Below are 19,063 nucleotides of genomic sequence, written 5' to 3' on the forward strand. Positions count from 1 at the left end.
TAAGGGTTTACAAAACACTCTCGCATAATTGCGTCACTTTATTCTCTCAACAACCCCATTAGGGGATAATATTGTTCCCATTGTGTGTGTAAGAAACCTGGGAAGGTAATTTCTGGCCTCACAAGCACTAGATGAGCTAAATTAACCCATGTAATGCCCATAGCCTTTACAAAGTCATGGTGAAAGTTTCATCACATGTAATAGATGATCCCAAAACTCCAAGCAATATAAGGCCATACTCATGGCCGCATGGAGGTTAAAGGGCAAAGCTCGAACTCGGAACTCTGATCCCAAAATGTATGCTCTTTCCACAGGTTGGCTACAAAATCACTGGAATACAACTATGAAAAACTGACAGCCTTTCACTTCGTTGGTGTTCAAAAACCAAAACTACAATGGTAAAAGAATATTGGGATTTGATTCATGACGTGATGGAAAGATAAATTTGTAGAACTGGAACACCATATTTGGATCTCCCTTCGTTTTTTTTAAGCCATTCTCACATGTGGAATCCTTCTTTATCATCTACAAAATTATCTTTTCTTTTATTCTTTTACAGTGCAAAAATAAGAATACAAAATGGCTCATGCAGCATACTTATGGAAAAATATGTTGATGTGGACAAAAGTCAGAATGAAGTCATAAAAATGAAAATGGGTAAGATTATAGTTAATGTTTTCATTTAAAATTTAAATTTCAGATCCAGCAAATGCATGTTGAATGTCTCACATATTTTTAAAAAAGGAAGATTTATTTCAGCAATTAGAGTAAAACAAGTAACTCTGATTTGAAGCTGTAAAACTTAAAATAACTGAAAAAGGCAATTCAACCACAAAATGGCCTCCCCGGAAGGATGTCCAAAAACAGTGCTGAAAAAGACTGGAGAAAATGCCCTGATGATGGGTCAAGAGAAAGCCAAAGCCTGCCCATGGTCAGCACTGGAGTTTAGGCTAAACTAGCCCTTTCATTTCTTAAGGTGAAGTTTTCAGTTCTGTAACAGAAGAATGTCTTTGTTTTAAAGCAAAAATGTACTGTTGTAAACACCTAAAACATGAAGGCCTTTGGAGGGTGGACTGTTTTTCAAATAAGCTAAACAATTAAATTCATGTGATGTTCAAATATGCTCATGTCCAGTAAGAGGTTTATTTCTACCACCAGATGAGAAAAGCCAAACAAGACAAGAGCACTGCTGTCAAATAAAGGAGGAAGGTAGGCCTGGCTCCCAGGGTCCAGGGTCTGGCCTTATTAAGAACTCTGCAGTGTGTTTTTCTCACACAGTTTACTTCATTCTTCTAATGCAAGTCAATCTCATTGTGATAATTGAATTATGCTCCATGTTTTTTTTTTTTCTTGGTCCTGAAGTAAAAATAGGAGCTCTGGAAATTCAGCTCAAAAGTGTTTCAGAGTTTTTTTTAAAAAGGTAAGGGGCAGTTTTCCTTATTGGGAAAACAAAGGTGAGTAACTTCTGAACATGCCAGCTAACTGGTCATCTCAGGCAAGCTCCTTTCCTTGCTTAAAATGTACTGATATGGTGACATAAATCCAGTTAGAAGTTCTAAATTTGGACAGCTAGAGGTTATGCATCAGAATTGGGTGCAACATTCTCTGGCCACTTCACCTCCATCATCCAAGCCTAGAGGCCCTGACTCTGGAAGCCCAGTCACAAGGTAATGAGGACCAAGTCTTCCAGTGGAGGCAGGAGCAGCATATGGTAAAGAGAGGGGTTAAAACTCCTGGCTCTCCTATTGACAAGCTATCTGATGGCACTGTGCCTCCATTTTCTTATCTGTAAAATGGGAACAATAATAGTACATAACCTGCCGCCATTGGGATAATGTGAGGATTAAATGAGTTAAGTCATATAAAGAGCTTGTAATATTGGCTGTCATGTGGCACACAGTCAATAAAGGCGAGCTATTATTATCATGATCTTCATGATCTGGTTTCCCAAGATGTACCTCTGTGCAGTAACTCCGAAGTGAGTCTCTTTTAGAGACCTGTGATTGTTGCTCCCCAAATGTAAGCTCTCTGACAGCCCCTGCCAACTGATGCCAGGGAGTAGGAAGTTATATTAGCACTTCTAAGTGATTACAGCAGTTCACCCACAGAAACATTTATTTGTCCTAGAAAACAGTTTCATAGGTGCCACGTAGCCGCACACGGATAAGCTTTGAACAAAGTGACCTAATCAAGAGGCACTGTGGTGTTTTGGCATTTGAAGGAATCCCTTCCTCACTTACCCAAAGATTAAACCAACAAAGCTATAATTGTATGAGTCAGACAGAGATCAATGGAGATAAAAATATCATCTTTGTCACTGATCAAGCTATTGGAGACCAGGCTTTAGGTCTGTGGGCCCAGTGGGCTGGCTAACACTTCACCACTGTTAGACTCATCTAGTCATAGTTGAAGCTCTCTGGAAGCTTGAAACTACCTAGACCCTCCCGCTACCCCCACCATGGGGATTTACTCCTGTAAAATTGGTACTTCGAACGAGCAGGGCAGAACGTACTCTCTGTACACAGACAGAGCCCAAAGAGAAAGGGAAGGAAGGAGGTGCCAGGTCATGCACACCACTCCCTGCCCCAACACTCAACAATCAGAGAAGTCACTCCTGGGAGAGGGGAGCAAGCAAGGGGGTGCAAGACGCTCAGTGTTATTTTGGCGCTGCCCCTCCAAGTGAAAACAGGAAGAACGAACCTAGGAAAGAGTAGGGAGTAAGCATTTCTACCCCATCACGTAGCCACAATAAAAAGGCTACATCTGCACTGTCCAGTAAGGTAGCCACAAGTCACACGTGGCTATTTAAATCTAAACTAATTAAAATTAAATAGAATTTAACATTCTGTTGTTCTAGCCACATTTCCAGTGCTCAGTATCCACAAGGTGCTACTGGCTGTTCTATATTTGGATGCACAAATATAGAACATTTTCTTCACTGCAGAAATTTTTATTGGACAGTGCTGGGACACGTGAATCACTGACTTCATGGAAACTCATCTAAATGTGGGATTCATTTTAAACCAATGATAATCATGCGTGCATGGAACTGGTTTCCTTCCATGTGATGCTTGCACTTACACTTGACTTCCATGCTTCATTCCACAGAAAGGTTTGCAATAACAAGCAAGCATGTGTTATTTTCTATAACACAGAAAATACAACTAAATTAAAAACAAAGACCAAGGGAAGTACAAATTAGAATATTAAGGCTAGAGGGCAAGTTGGAGCACAGATATGCTGTCCATGAGGTCCTTGGAGTTAAGAGATTTGAGACACAAATTTGACTCCTGCCTTTATGGAATTCACCTCAAAGAATCTGATAAATGAACATACTAGAGTATACTATCAGTGAATAAGTGAGTTCAGTCCAATATTTACCTCTGTTAGAGTATATCCATAGGGCTCTTAAAACACATTATTTTTACTGAATACCTTAAGCAGAAATTACCTAGCATTTCCCCTGAAATATTCAATTCCAAATAAAATAATAGTTAAGTGTTTGGGATACTTTAATTTTTCCTAATTCCACTATATCTAGCACCATGCCTAGCATAAAGTAATTTCCAAAAAAAAAATTTTTGAATGCACACATCCTAGAATTCTATATATGCCCATTAAAAAAAAAAAAGTTAAGATTATCCACTAAGAAGCACCAAAACTTTTTCATTGTAATTATCTTAATTGAAAGTAGAACCAGGGCTTCCCTGGTGGCGCAGTGGTTGAGAGTCTGCCTGCCAATGCAGGGGACACGGGTTCGAGCCCTGGTCTGGGAAGATCCCACATGCCGCGGAGCAACTAGGCCCGTGAGCCACAATTACTGAGCTTGTGCGTCTGGAGCCTGTGCTCCGCAACAAGAGAGGCCGCGATAGTGAGAGGCCCATGCACCGCGATGAAGAGTGGCTCCCGCTCGCCACAACTAGAGAAAGCCCTCGCACAGAAACGAAGACCCAACACAGCCATAAATAAATAAATAAATATTAAAAAAAAAAAAAAAAAAAAGAAAGTAGAACCAAAATGAGTTATATGGAGTCCTTTCTTCTTAAGCAAAGAACCCTGAATATATGTGATCTTTTCTTAATTAGGGCATATTAGTACCTCATGGATCCAGAACACCCTGAATTTTGGAAATTTATATCCACTTTTCTTTTTTTTCCTGTCTTCTTTCTTAGAAAAGACTGACATTAATTCATTCAGCCAACACTTACTGACTGCCCCCTATGATCCTACATGACACTAGATGTTATGGACCAGGCAAATCAATGTGCTCTTTGCTCGTAAGAATCTTGTAGTCTAGTCTCAGCTCAGACAGAGAATCACAGCAACTACGGGCTGGAAGGGATCTCTGAGATCACATAATGCTCTTGCACCTTGATTTGACATGTGAAGAAACAAACAAAAGGCAGAGAAGATAAAGTGCTGTCACTGAAGGAATGGAGCAAAAGTTCTCATCCAATTCCCCACCCAGTGTCCTTACACTGTATTTTACACTGAGCCTCAATCTTTCCCACGGGGTATGTTCTTCTAACAGATGCTACCCTCAGTGTACTGCTTCTAGTATTTAATGAGCTGGAAAATAAGCTTGACATGCTACTTTAAATTGTGTCCAAAAAAGTAAATAGGTTTTGAAAACCTGGCAGACTGCCCTACGTCTAAGGAACCCAGGTTATATCGGGTGGACTTTGAGACCTCCGTTTTGGCTGCACCAACACCTTTTGCTTATTTTTGGCTCTCAGCTATTTTCCAGAGGCTTGAGGTTGTCAGAGAAACAAGCAATTCTCTATTTAAAGTGTGCACTCTTTTTGAAAGGCCTGTCCACTGACTAGTCACCTTAGCATGGGTTGTTCCAGAGAATCAGTATACACAGATGATACATTAATGAAAGAAGACTGTTTCTGAAAGTGAATGTTTAAGAGTCTTAACTGAGTTGTTCTTGTAAATAGATCTTGGGGCCATTTGTTTTATGCTGTGGGAAAATGTCTCAAATTTAATGAAGAACACAGCTTGATAAATAAAATGGCATTAACACAAAAATTTTCATGAGTAATCTAATATATATTTGACATAAAGACTACAATAGTTAAAATTTTTAATCTCTGATCTGGATAGCTTTTATAGCCTTGCATTTAATATGAGCTATAGTTAGTCACATATATTTTAGTTTTAACTGACCCCTTGAATTTTATTAAGGAAACTGTAACACAGGCAGCTTGAGAATATAAATTATAGTGCATTTGATATACAAAGTAAAACCTCATAAATAGCATTTATTAAGAACATTCAATCAACATTTTCTGATCGTGATTATTCAGGAAAGAACATCCATTTTCTCTTTCTATAGCTAATCTTTTCTTCTATGATACTGCATATTAACATTATTAATTCCGTTATTGGGGAGATAATATTCAAACTGGGGGGATAATATTCAAACTATGTGAGAACAAACTATTTTTAAAGTACTCTGGAGCATTTTAAAAGCTCTTATATAACATCAAACAATTGACAGCCTGATTTTAAATATTTTTTACCTATTAATTTCTCAAAGGAAATAACAAGGTGATAATCACTCAGCCTTATCTGAATTATCAGGTTATTGAAAGTAATTAATCAATATGTCTTTCAAATATTTTATAATTAGACTTTTTTAATAATACATCCTGGTATTCCCTCCTTAATTACGCTAAATTAGCACAGATTTACTAAATTTGCAAATGTAAATATTTTAGTACATATGCTATTTTAACCTGAGATAAATTTCTTAAACAATACTAAATACTCACAGCAACAAATTGGTTATTTTCTAATTTAATGATGTCTCCCACTTTGACATTCATCCACTTTTCATTCTGCAGTCTAAGAACAAAAACAAAATTAATTGTTTTCGGGAACAGAGAAGAATCAAGAGAATGTATTCACAATGGAGCATCATATGACAGAAGAAGCAGATAAGACTTTTTTTCTAGAATACTAAATTCAAAGAACCTTGCATAACAAAGTCTTTTACCTGAGTGATGTGGGAACTAAGGCCCAGAGAAGTCAAGTGATTTGCCCAAAGACACCCAGTGAGTTAGTAATCCCTGGGGCTAGACTCAAAATGCCTAACTCTTGGCTGTGTGCTCTTTCCACCACCCCATGGTACCAGCTTTATACAGCAGCTATTAACTCTTACTTGCATATCCTTGGGCAGAATATTAAAAAAAAAAAAAACTCAGGGGGAAGGAAAGAAATAAATTCAGTCACTAACATTCTTTTCAACCTCTATATTAATAAATATAAAAACATGACTGCTGTTGTCTCAGAAGTCTGTTTAATTGGAGGCAAGAAATGAAGGAGACAGAAGCAACGGGGCAATAGCTAAAATGAAAGTAAGAGCAAAAGAATAAAAATTCTGGAAAGGACAAGAACAGCAATGGGTGACAAAAGAAGCCTTAGAAAACTGAACAAGAAAGACCACCTACAAATCATCCACAGCACTCTGGCCAAAGGGCAGGCTTGGTGGCATTCTAACGGCTAGGACCAACAGCTCAGAATTGAGAACACAGTCAAGATGTTGCACTGTTTTCTTCGAGGCTCACGTATATAATGGAGTCGCAGGTCTACCCTTCACCAAGTTCAAAGGGGTTTATGACAAAAAGCCATTGTGTCTAGTTGGTCAGGCCCCTCGCGACAGTTAGGCAGACAGGCCATCTGGAAACAGACCACCTGTGGCAGTATCCGTGGTGCTAAACATCCCTTCTGAAGTTCTCTGAAATGTAAACCAGCTTTGTTTTCCAAGTTGGAGACCTTCATCACACTTCTTTCTCAGCGATTCCCTTCTAGGAGAGAAGGCTGGGACGAGTAGGCCAGGTTCCCCAACAAGTTAAGGTGGGCAGGTTAATTTCATTGTGCAGTTTTTAAAAAACAACCTAATTTACTTCTTTTATAAGCTGGAAAACAGTTTTAAATATTTATACAACTGTGAAATATGCCTCACACTATCAACCCCGCTGGGTCATTTGGCTTAAACACTCAAAGAATTTCTCTTTAATACGGATCCAAGTACATGTTGTTCTGGAAAGTTTTCAATTGCAGCATTTTCATCTCTAGCCAGAATTCAATCATTTTTCCAATGCCATACTTTTCTGCACTTTATCTAGTTCAATGAAAATGAAAGACCCTAGGAAGTCTTTAAATCTCATTTTATTTATTTTTACAGGTATGGATAGATTATGTGCTGGTCTGTTTCTCCTGGGGTATCTCCTTTGGAGCGTTAGTGACATTTCTCAGGGGACAGTATCTTAGATAAAATGAAAGTGCATCTGCTTCAAGAAGAAGCTGAGATGATACTAAGTCTCATTTGCAAACTTCTATTCCTCCTACCTGTATACTATAAGCTCTACAAAGGACTACATCCTACCTCTTCCACCAAAATCGAAAAATCAACCCAAGTTAAAAGGAAACTCTACAGGATCTCTTATACATTTTAAAATGCACAATTGAGAGTTAAGTTTCCACAGGTAAGTAACAATAGCCACTATTTGGGGTAATAAATTCTAACTTGTCTAGTGTCATAGTATTTCCCCCCATAAAACCAAAGCAATTGGAAATATGTTTTTAAAAGTCTGGTGATATCCATGGGAATTACTTGAATTAACTGCTACACTTGGAAAAATACTGGAATAAAATCTCTTTAAGAAAAAAATTTGCAAAATCCCAGGGCATGCAAAGAATCCTTGATAAGGAAGAATCTGATATGGTCAATATGGATTCCTACTGGGACAATACAGAGAAGTGATAAAGCAGAGAAAAATCCCTTCCCTCATGCCAGATTCTCATGCCCATTCTCCTCCTACCCACACGCACCGCTATCTGTATTTTACCCGCTACTTTCTAACGTATTAAATATTTCCAAAAATAGAAAAACACTCAGAATAAATCATCTGACCAACCCCCACTAAGATCTGACCATTAGTCTGCTAATGTCATCCAACAGGCCAAGAAAGCAGAAAATATCTGTAATACCATGTATGAGCCCAGTCTCCCTTACTTTATCTCACTCTACTCCTTTTTCTCTCTTTCTCTCTTGCCACCTGTCTGCCCTCTGCCCAGAACATATACCTCGGAGCTCCTCTTCCCAAAAGGCCCCTTTGTAACTCCAGATATCTTCCAACACCTACTCTTATCCTTGGTCACCTACCCCTTTCCACCTATTCCAATGGAAATTCCTTCCCTAAAAATGAGCACTCCGAACACTTTACTTCCACCGTCTATGACTAACAGTATTTGAAATCTTAAAAACCTTCTGGAATGTACATGTACAAATTCCATAGGACACAATATCACCTCTGTGGGCTATGAGCTATAGAGAAGTTCACAAGGCAACAATGTTGTTTGTGACAAAATTTTTCAGAACTTGAAGCAAAATATTGTTGCGAAGGTACACAAACATGGGAGAAATTTCCTCAAAGGAAATATTATCCAAAACTAATGACCAATATGACAAAAAAACAGCAAGTGGTATTCCCTGGATGTTGACCCTGACCCTAGCGCTATCCAACTATTTCATCAACAACCTACACAACCAACCCACAGACACATTTGTCAGACTTGTACACAGCATCCTACCAAGAAGAGAGCATAACTCTTACAAAGAAGATTGCGATAGAAAGTTATGACTTGAAGAGGCTACCAGAAACTGAACAAAGAGGAAGAGGAAGAAGTACAAAACATTATTCTGGAGAGGAGAAAGTAATACTCTACAGATGTAATTAGGGTTTTGAAGAAAAAGGGCCTGGAGACATCAGTAAACCATATGTTGTGTGTGATGTCTTGGTTAAGCCTCTTATTTGAATATATATCTGTAGAACAATCAATATGTATAACACAATCAGAGGAGTTTTTTTTAATGTTATTTCCTATTCTTTCTTACCAGGTAATTATAACTGCATTTAACTAGGACCTCAGAGATATACTTCAGTTAGCACTAAGGATCATAGCTACAGAAGTACCCAAACTTACTAACAAGTATAAACTGATGAAGATCTGCAAAGGAATTTAAATCGAATATATTTTAAATCGCACCATTTTTCTCTTCCTACACACTACCACCACCACTGACTTCATAACATCAAAGACATATCAGAAGACTGGAGGGACAGATAGGAAAATTTCCTTTAAGGTTCATCTTCAAAACATTTCTAGACTTCTAAGATTTTAGCTTGTATAGTAATTTCATTTTGCCATCATCCTGAAACAACGAAAACAGACACTCCCTGGCCCTCCATGTGTGGTGCAGCTGTTCCCAAGACTCATGTTTGAAGCAAGCTTGGGTCATAGCTCTGTGTAGGGAACACAGGGTGGCCTTGTGAGACGTGAAAATGACACTTGGCACCATAGACTCGGCACCTTCAAACTTTGCTTTTACCATTGTCAAGAAAAGCCCTCCCACTCTGGTAGAGGATTTGTAGTATATAAATACTCTGAAAGCAAGTTAATTCATGTAATTGCACTGAATCAAGAAACTCCAAGATTTTTAAATATGCTTCAATTATCAGTATCATCACATAATTGCTTCAGGTTTTGAAACGGAAATAATCTAGCTAATGCTTCTTTGAACCAGATTTTTCAAAAATAGTTGGGGTAATAAGTTAGCTTTTACCTTATAAGCTCACAAGCCAGTCACTACATAATAAGCCAAAATTCAAGAAAAGGACTCATAAAATTCAAATTCCAAAGGTACCATAAAACATATGGGGTTAATTGTCACAGAATAGTGACTAGAAGTATTTTGAGGAAAGAATTTTTAAAAACACAGCCACTAACTATGTATCTACTCTCAGAACATCAGAGAATCTGAGTTCTGAGGAAAGGTGGTGAGAGATAGCAACTGTATCTAATAATTGTTGATAAATTTGTCTGAACCTGCTTCTTCCTGATAAGGCATAGCATACTAGGAGCTGCTACAATTTGCTGAGGACCTCCTTGAGAAAATGAGAGTGGGATAGCACCTACCATTCTCCATGTCACTGAACCACTGGCTCCAGAGGCTAGAAATCAAGTATTTACCGTGAGCAAGATACCAAGCCTATTGCTGAAGCTTAAGGGGCAGAAGGAAGAGATCTTCATGGGTCTCCTCAAGGCTTCTGTCATCCTTTCTACAATCTAATTCTCCTGATTGCGCATTAGCATCACAGATTCCTGAAAAGAAGATTTCCTCAAAAGCTACAGAAGTTATGTTGGCATACAAGAGAAAGAAGATAATAAAGAAGGTCAGTATAATTGACCTCACCTAATTAACCAAACAATCCACCTACACTGAGCTTGCTTTCTTCCTTAATCTCAAGCCCATGTCAGATCTATAACATACAAAAGTATTCAACTGCTCATACAGACTTTGTTTTATTCACCACTGTATCTTCAGGACCTAGAATAATGCCTAGTTTAGAGTAGGCGTTCAGTATTTGTTGAATGAATGATAAGTAAATTAATGAATATAGAATCATTATTTCTAAAAACAGTTGTTGAATGATAGCATTTCCCTGAATGTCTAATAAGAATTATAGCAGGGGGCTTCCCTGGTGGCGCAGTGGTTGAGAATCTGCCTGCCAATGCAGGGGACACGGGTTCGAGCCCTGGTCTGGGAAGATCCCACATGCCGCGGAGCAACTAGGCCCGTGAGCCACAACTACTGAGCCTGCGCGCCTAGAGCCTGTGCTCCGCAACAAGAGAGGCCGCGATAGTGAGAGGCCCGCACACCGCGATGAAGAGTGGCCCCCGCTTGCCACAACTAGAGAAAGCCCTCACACAGAAACAAAGACCCAACACAACCAAAAATAAACAAATAAATAAATATTTTTTAAAAAAGAATTATAGCAATGAATAATTTATTTAGTGCTTACTGTACTCCAGGGAGTGTGCTGATCCCTTCATGAAGAGGGTTGCCAAATAAAAATAAATGACACCCAATTAAATATGAATTTCAGGTAAACAACCAATAATTTTTTAGTTTAAGTGTGTTCCATGCAATATTTCGGATATAGTTATACTAAAATATTGTCATTATCTGCATTTCAAATGTAACTGGATGTCCTATATTTTAACTTGCTACATCTGGCAACACTGAATAGTATCTTATCTCATTTAATCCTCACAGCAGCCCTATGAGATAGGTACTGTTTCTACCCCCATTTTAGCAACTTTAATCAGAATAGAAAGCTGAAGTTCAAAGAAATTGAGACCTTTGCCCTATTTTGCAACATCTGTCAAAAATTCAAATGTCCACATACTTTGACATTCCACTTTAAAAAACTGATCATACAGGTGCTCAAAGATGGATATACGAGGATGTGTATTACAGTATTATTTGTAACAGCAATCTATGAGAAACCATCCCTGCTCATCAATAAGAATTAGACAGATATACCAGGGTACACCTATCCAATCATGGCTCATCTACTCAATGGAATACAATGCAGGCATTAACAAGAATAAGATAGGTCTATATGCGCTGATGTGAAATATCCTCCAAGTTACATTATTAGGTTGAAAACAAGCACATGCACAACACTGCACATGTGTTGTAAGATTCTGTGTTTTGAAGCAAGGATAAACCTACACATATGTCTGTTGTTCCATGCATAGAAAATTTCTTGAAAGACACACAAGAAACTGTTCAGTGGTAGCCATTAGAGAAAGGAAATGGAAAAGGAGAACCGGGATGTAAGGGAGACTCCATTTTCATTGTATACTTTTCTGGACTGTTTGAATTTTTGGCATTACAAATATTGGTATTTTAAAGGACAATTGGAGAGTAAAAATAGAAGAAAAGAAAACTCCTCCAAGTTCACATGTGAGTGGCAGAATCAGAACTACAACCTGAATCTGCCTGACTACAAAGCCATGCTTTTAATAAATCTATATTTATTGTTCTTTTTTCAACTTTATTTTCCATGATAATTATGTATTGCCTATTTAGAAAGAGAATGGCCCCTAAAGAGCTGAAGAGATTCAAGCACAGCGATAGTGCAGACTCCCAGAGTTTCAATCCAGCCGATCCAAAGACAGCTGGCCGTCATGGTCCCTTGACAAAAGAGTCCAGTGGACAGCAGCAGTTCCTGGTTCTTTTCAATTCCACTGCTGTCAGAGCCACACTACAGTAAGAGATACAGTTTGGCCCTAATCCTCTAACAACAGACTGGTGAACAGAATCTCATTACACTGAGAATGAGCATAATACATCATTGGAATCTATTTATTTGGAAGAATGCAGATGTTTTCCTCCTTTTCCTCCCTTCTTATTAGCACCATGCTCATGCTGAGGTAGAACCACACAGGGAGGGTGAGGTCTCACACCCATTTCGTAGGGGAAAAGGGTGAGAAGAAGGAGAAATGATAAGTTATAATCCTACAGCACGGATAATATCATTTAACAATTTTCTGAGAAAAAGTAATCAATATCAGAGAGGCCCTGCCTAATTTGTACAAATCCTTGTAGAGCCTTTTGTGCGTTATTTGGGTGCAGAAATACACACACAATTTGGCCTTACTATTTTGAAAACAGAATGATCAATTCACTTACTAAGTTTTACCTGAACAATAAATAAGCCCACTGACAGTTGCGCAAAAAATCTATACTCTTTAATCATTTCCATAAACTGAAACACTTCTCCTGAATGAGTCTCCCTAGATCCTTTCTGTCTTCTCTGTAAATTCTTAGAATTCCATTAATATATGGCTAATAGATGAAGAAACCCCAAGGAAATCAGAAGAAAATTATTTTAAAGGAAAACTATTACATCTGCTCTCACATACTAATGCTGAGGGAATACCTTAGATTGACCATGGAGAAAACAAGAGTAATTTAGGCCTAGGTCACATTCCTGGGCAGCAGAGTCAGAGGGAGATCTGTGTGGAAGAAGTTTATTGGCAAGTTCTCTTGGGAATAACACCTGTGGGGAGTGAAGGAAACAGCTGGGCAGAGGGAGGAGTTAGGCTGTTGATTCAGTCACAGTAAAGGCTCAGTCAACCCCAGGGAAGCTCTAGAGCTGGAAAGGGCCTTCAGAGTTGGATCAAGGGGACCAGGCCTTTATACCTTGGCTTTGTTCAGTCATGGGATGCGGTCTGACCCCAGCAATGAGGTGTGACCTTAAGAAAAACAGCTCTCCTCAGCCAAGAGCAATTCCCAGAGAGAGCTGACAGCTGAGGGCTGTACGTAGGCAGCACACCCAGCAGCTGGAGAAATACCTTCTGCAGTCTGGAGGAGGGATGTAGATGGAACAGCAGAGCACCTTCGACAAATTGGGCGCTCACTTTCCAATTTTGCTATCAACATACTCTTGTAATTAGAATATTCCTTTTTAACTCTAGGCTATTTCACCTTTCTTTAGCTCCAATTTCAATTCCATAAAGTCAATACAACCAGCTGCTATGAGTCTTTAAGCTCCCTACCTCCATTTAAAAACTTTGGGGAAAAAAAAAAAATCTGTGAAACCTTGGGTCATCCTTTTTTCCAATGATTATTAAACGAAGTTGGAAGATAAAACTGTATTACCTTTCCATTAAAAATATTCTACAGATAACCACTGACTACCCAAATATCCTAAGAGTAATGTCAATGGGAAAAATCATTATTCCTGAAATATTCCTACTATGAAGAACATTTTTTTTAACATCTTTATTGGAGTATAATTGCTTTACAATGATGGGTTTGTTTCTGCCTTATAACAAAGTGAATCAGCTATACATACACATATATCCCCATATCTCCTCCCTCTTGCGACTCCCTCCCACCCTCCATATCCCACCCCTCTAGGTGGTCACAAAGCACCGAGCTGATCTCCCTGTGCTATGCAGGCTGCTTCCAGCTATCTATTTTACATTTGGTAGTATATATAAGTCCATGCCACTCTCTCACTTCGCCCCAGCTTACCCTTCCCACTACCCGTGTCCTCAAGTCCATTCTCTGCGTCTGTGTCTTTATTCCTGTCCTGCCCAAAGGTTCTTCAGAACCAATTTTTTTTTTTTTTTAGATTCCATATATATGTGTTAGCATATGGTATTTGTTTTTCTCTTTCTGACTTACTTCACTCTGTATGACAGACTCTAGGTCCATCCACTTCACTACAGATAAGTTAATTTTGTTTCTTTTTATGGCTGAGTAATATTCCATTGTATATATGTTCCACATCTTCTTCATCCATTCATCTGTCGATGGACACTTAGGTTGATTTCATGTCCTGGCTATTGTAAATAGAGCTGCAATGAACATTGTGGTACATGAGTCTTTTTGAATTATGGTTTTCTCAGGGTATATGCCCAGTAGTGGGATTGCTGGGTCATATGGTAGTTCTATTTTTAGTTTTTTAAGGAACCTCCATACTGTTCTCCATAGTGGCTGTGTCAATTTACATTCCCACCAACAGTGCAAGAGGGTTCCCTTTTCTCCACACCCTCTCCAGCATTTATTGTTTGTAGATTTTTAAATTATGGCCATTCTGACTGGTGTGAGATGATACCTCATTGCAGTTTTCATTTGCATTTCTCTAATGATTAGTGATGTTGAGCATTCTTTCATGTGCTTGTTAGCAATCTGTATATCTTCTTTGGAGAAATGTCTATTTAAGTCTTCTGCCCGTTTTTGGATTGCATTGTTGGTTTTTTTTGATATTGAGATGCATGAGCTGCTTGTAAATATTTGAGATTAATCCTTTGTCAGTTGCTTCATTTGCAAATATTTTCTCCCATTCTGAGGGTTGTCTTTTCGTCTTGTTTATGGTTTCCTTTGCTGTGCAAAAGCTTTTTAAGTTTCATTGGGTCCCATTTGTTTGTTTTTGTTTTTATTTCCATTTCTCCAGGAGGTGGGTCAAGAAGGATCTTGCTGTGATTTATGTCATAGAGTGTTCTGCCTATGTTTTCCTCTAAGAGTTTGATAGTGTCTGGCCTTACATTTAGGTCTGTAATCCATTTGGAGTTTATTTTTGTGTATGGTGTTAGGGAGTGTTCTAATTTCATTCTTTTACATGTATCTGTCCAGTTTCCCCAGCACCAGTTATTGAAGAGGCTGTCTTTTCTCCATTGTATTTTCTTGCCTCCTTTTTCAAAAATAAGGTGACCATATGTGCGTGGGTTTATCTCTGGGCTTTCTATCCTGTTCCATTGATCTATATTTCTGTTTTTGTGCCAGTACCATACTGTCTTGATTACTGTAGCTTTGTAGTATAGTCTGTCGTCTGGGAGCCTGATTGCTCCAGCTCCATTTTTCTTTCTCAAGATTGCTTTGGCTATTCGGGGTCTTTTGTGATTCCATACAAATTGTGAAATTTTTGGTTCTAGTTCTGTGAAAAATGCCATTGGTAGTTTGATAGGGATTGCATTGAATCTGTAGATTGCTTTGGGTAGTATAGTCATTTTCACAATGTTGATCCTTCCAGTCCAAGAAATGGTATATCTCTCCATCTGTTTGTGTCATCTTTAATTTCTTTCATCAGGGTCTTATAATTTTCTGCATACAGGTTTTTTGTCTACTTCGGTAGGTTTATTCCTAGGTATTTTATTCTTTTTGTTGCAGTGGTAAATAGGCGTGTTTCCTTAATTTCTCTTTCAGATTTTTCATCATTAGTGTATAGGAATGCAAGAGATTTCTGTGCATTAATTTTGTATCCTCCTACTTTACCAAATTCATTGATTAGCTCTAGTAGTTTTCTGGTAGCATCTTTAGGATTCTCTATGTATAGTATCATGTCATCTGCAAACAGTGACAGCTTTACTTCTTCTTTTCTGATTTGGATTCCTTTTATTTCTTTTTCTTCTCTGATTACTGTGGCTAAAGCTTCCAAAACTATGTTGAATAGTAGTGGTGAGAGTGGGCAACCTTGTCTTGTTCCTGATCTTAGTGGAAATGGTTTCAGCTTTTCACCATTGAGAACGATGTTGGCTGTGGGTTTGTCATATATGGCCTTTATTATGTTGAGGTAAGTTCCCTCTATGCCTACTTTCTGGAGAGTTTTTATCATAAACAGGTGTTGAATTTTGTCAAAAGCTTTTTCGGCATCTATTGAGATGACCAAATGGTTTTTATCCTTCAGTTTGTTAATATGGTGTATGACATTGATTGATTTGTGTATATTGAAGAATCATTGCCTCCTGGGATAAACCCCCCTTGATCATGGTGTATGATCCTTTTAATGTGCTGTTGGATTCTGTGTGCTAGTATTTTGTTGAGGATTTTTGCATCTATGTTCATCAGTGATATTGGCCTGTAATTTTCCTTCTTTGTGACATCTTTGTCTGGTTTTGGTATCAGGGTGATGGTGGCCTCGTAGAATGAGTTTGGGAGTGTTCCTCCCTCTGCTATATTTTGGAAGAGTTTGAGAAGGATAGGTGTTAGCTCTTCTCTAAATGTTTGATAGAATTCGCCTGTGAAGCCATCTGGTCCTGGGCTTTTGTTTGTTGGAAGATTTTTAATCACAGTCTCAATTTCAGTGCTTGTGATTGGTCTGTTTATATTTTCTATTTCTTCCTGGTTCAGTCTCGGAAGGTTGTGCATTTCTAAGAATTTGTCCATTTCTTCCAGGTTGTCCATTTTATTGGCATAGCGTTGCTTGCAGTAATCTCTCATGATCCTTTGTATTTCTGCAGTGTCAGTTGTTACTTCTCCTTTTTCATTTCTAGTTCTATTGATTTGAGTCTTCTCCCTTTTTTTCTTGATGATTCTGGCTAATGGTTTATCAATTTTGTTTATCTTCTCAAAGAACCAGCTTTCAGTTTTATTGATCTTTGTTATCATTTCCTTCATTTCTTTTTCATTTATTTCTGATCTGATCTTTATGATTCCTTTCCTTCTGCTAACTTTGGGGGTTTTTTGTTCTTCTTTCTCTAATTGCTTTAGGTATAAGATTAGGTTGTTTATTTGAGATGTTTCTTGTTTCTTGAGGTAGGATTGTATCGCTATAAACTCCCCTCTTAGAACTGCTTTTGCTGCATCCCACAGGTTTTGGGTCATCGTGTTTTCATTGTCATTTGTTTCTAGGTATTTTTTGATTTCCTCTTTGATTTCTTCAGTGATCTCTTGGTTATTAAGTAGTGTATTGTTTAGTCTCCATGTGTTTGTATTTTTTACAGATTTTTTCCTATAATTGATATCTATCTCATAGCATTGTGGTCGGAAAAGATACTTGATATGATGTTGAAGAACATATTTTGATGAAAAATTTGCAAGCAATTACCTTAGCCTGAGCAGATCAACCATTCTCTTCACCTAAATTGCCACACCTTATTTTGAGAAATCAGAGAATATGCTCTTACCTAGCTCATATTAAATGACAACCTCTATTTCTGAATAATACTTCCAAAAAAGATGGTTCCAATGGAGGAAAATAAAACCTGAGCATTTTGGTTCCAGGATAGAAGGCCTGTATTATGTTTTCCCATTGCCTCTAATGATGTTTTTAATCATTTTTCCTACATAGAGCCAAATTAAGAGAGAAGCAAACATAAGTTAAACCAGAAAAAAATAGTTGCTTAATATGCCAAGTAATAATACGTGCCATACTGACACAGACAGAGCAAAGGTGTCTCTAGGTGGTGTCTCTTGGGAGGTGTGATTTGTTTTGCTCTGGTCAGAGAACCTAGCATCTCTGGAAATAGCATTCCTGACTCTGCAGCACAAAACACAGCTGAGGATATCACTGCAAGATTGGGAGTTAATTTTCTTACTAGGTTTGCAGTCACATTAAGTCCTAAACAATTTTTAAGAAAATGTTAAAATGTTACTTTAAAGTAGGTTGTAATATTTATCACTTTGAGTTCCTCAGAAGTTAGATAGCATGTAGGTAGAATTCTTCATTAGATCATCATCCAATGGCATGTGAGGTACCATCACCCTTCATTTAATGAGTTCAAGACTGCTCCCTAGGGGACTTCCCTGGCAGTCCAGTGGTTAAGACTCTGCGCTTCCAATGCCAGAGGTGCAGTTTCGACCCCTGGTCAGGGAACTAAGATCCCACATGCTGCATAGTGCAAACAAAAAACAAAAAAAAGACTGCTTCATACATATAAAATGAGCATTCTGAGCCAGGCATTGAGCTGAGTGTTGAAGCTACAAGTAGAATTAGATACAGACCGTGGTTTCAAGAAACCTAGAGACTAGTGGGATATAAATCTGGCTCTTAAATAACCCTAATTAAATCATTTTTGCTTTCTAATACCTAGAGCATGTGGACATTCTTCCACTCAGCAGTGAGGAGTACCTGTACTTCAAGAGAATGATCTCAGTGTTAGATTGTTTGCCATAAAGCTGTCATCAAAAGCCCAGTGAGAAAGTTGACAGACCAGAGAAATTGTCTAATAAAGGATATATTAACTTTCATTCCTCAAGATATTCCCAGCTTTGTCCCCTTATACTGTGAGCTCATCAGAAAACTATATGCCTGGACTGTATTACTCTGGTCCCTCTAGACTTAGCTTCTCAGAATCATGACTTAACGTCACGCCAACAGATTTCAATCAGGATTTACTTGTGGTCATGAGTAAAATATCTCTGCTTTCTGAGTCTTCAGCCATTATGTCATTCACATTTCTCTCAGGACCAAGATAAATCTTATTGCTCTCAATTACTAGAATACTTCCTTTCATTGGGCCATCAGTTTTGTACCCTAGACACTTTCATTATGAGGAGAAACAAAGTTCAAGGTAATGTTTGAAATTCATGAATGACAAATTCTAATGGATTGTTTAAACAAAAACTAGGAAATTTTAAAGTAAAGATTCTGTCCTGGGAGATCAGCTCGATGCTTTGTGACGACCTAGAGGGGTGGGATAGGGAGGGTGAGAGGGAGGCTCAAGAGGGAGGGGATATGGGGATATACGTATGCATATAGCTGATTTGCTCTGTTGTACAGCAGAAACTAACACAACGTTGTAAAGCAATTATACTCCAATAAAGATATTAAAAAAGAAAAAGATTCTGTCCTTTGAGGATGACATTGTAGGGAGAATCTTGATACTTTCAGAAACAGAATACTATTCAGAATGGACCAGAAGTAGGAACCAATTTTTTTTAATCCTTACATTCTTAAAGAGGAGAATC

The 19,063-nt window shown here is 38.2% G+C and overlaps 1 protein-coding gene across 7 annotated transcripts in view; it reads right to left on the bottom strand.

Annotated features, from left to right (window-relative positions):
* ATP8B4 (ATPase phospholipid transporting 8B4 (putative)) overlaps positions 1-19,063 on the bottom strand; it is a 324,241-nt gene that overhangs the window by 121,325 nt on the left and 183,853 nt on the right. For all 7 annotated transcript variants that reach the window (XM_082387909.1, XM_082387911.1, XM_082387910.1 and 4 more), the window contains one exon: positions 5,781-5,853. In XM_082387909.1, the coding sequence (XP_082244035.1) occupies positions 5,781-5,853 (73 nt within the window). The remainder of the gene's footprint in view (positions 1-5,780; positions 5,854-19,063) is intronic.

This window comes from Balaenoptera borealis (assembly GCF_965194805.1).
Source record: "Balaenoptera borealis genome assembly, chromosome: 3".
NCBI classification, from domain to species: Eukaryota; Metazoa; Chordata; class Mammalia; order Artiodactyla; family Balaenopteridae; genus Balaenoptera; species Balaenoptera borealis.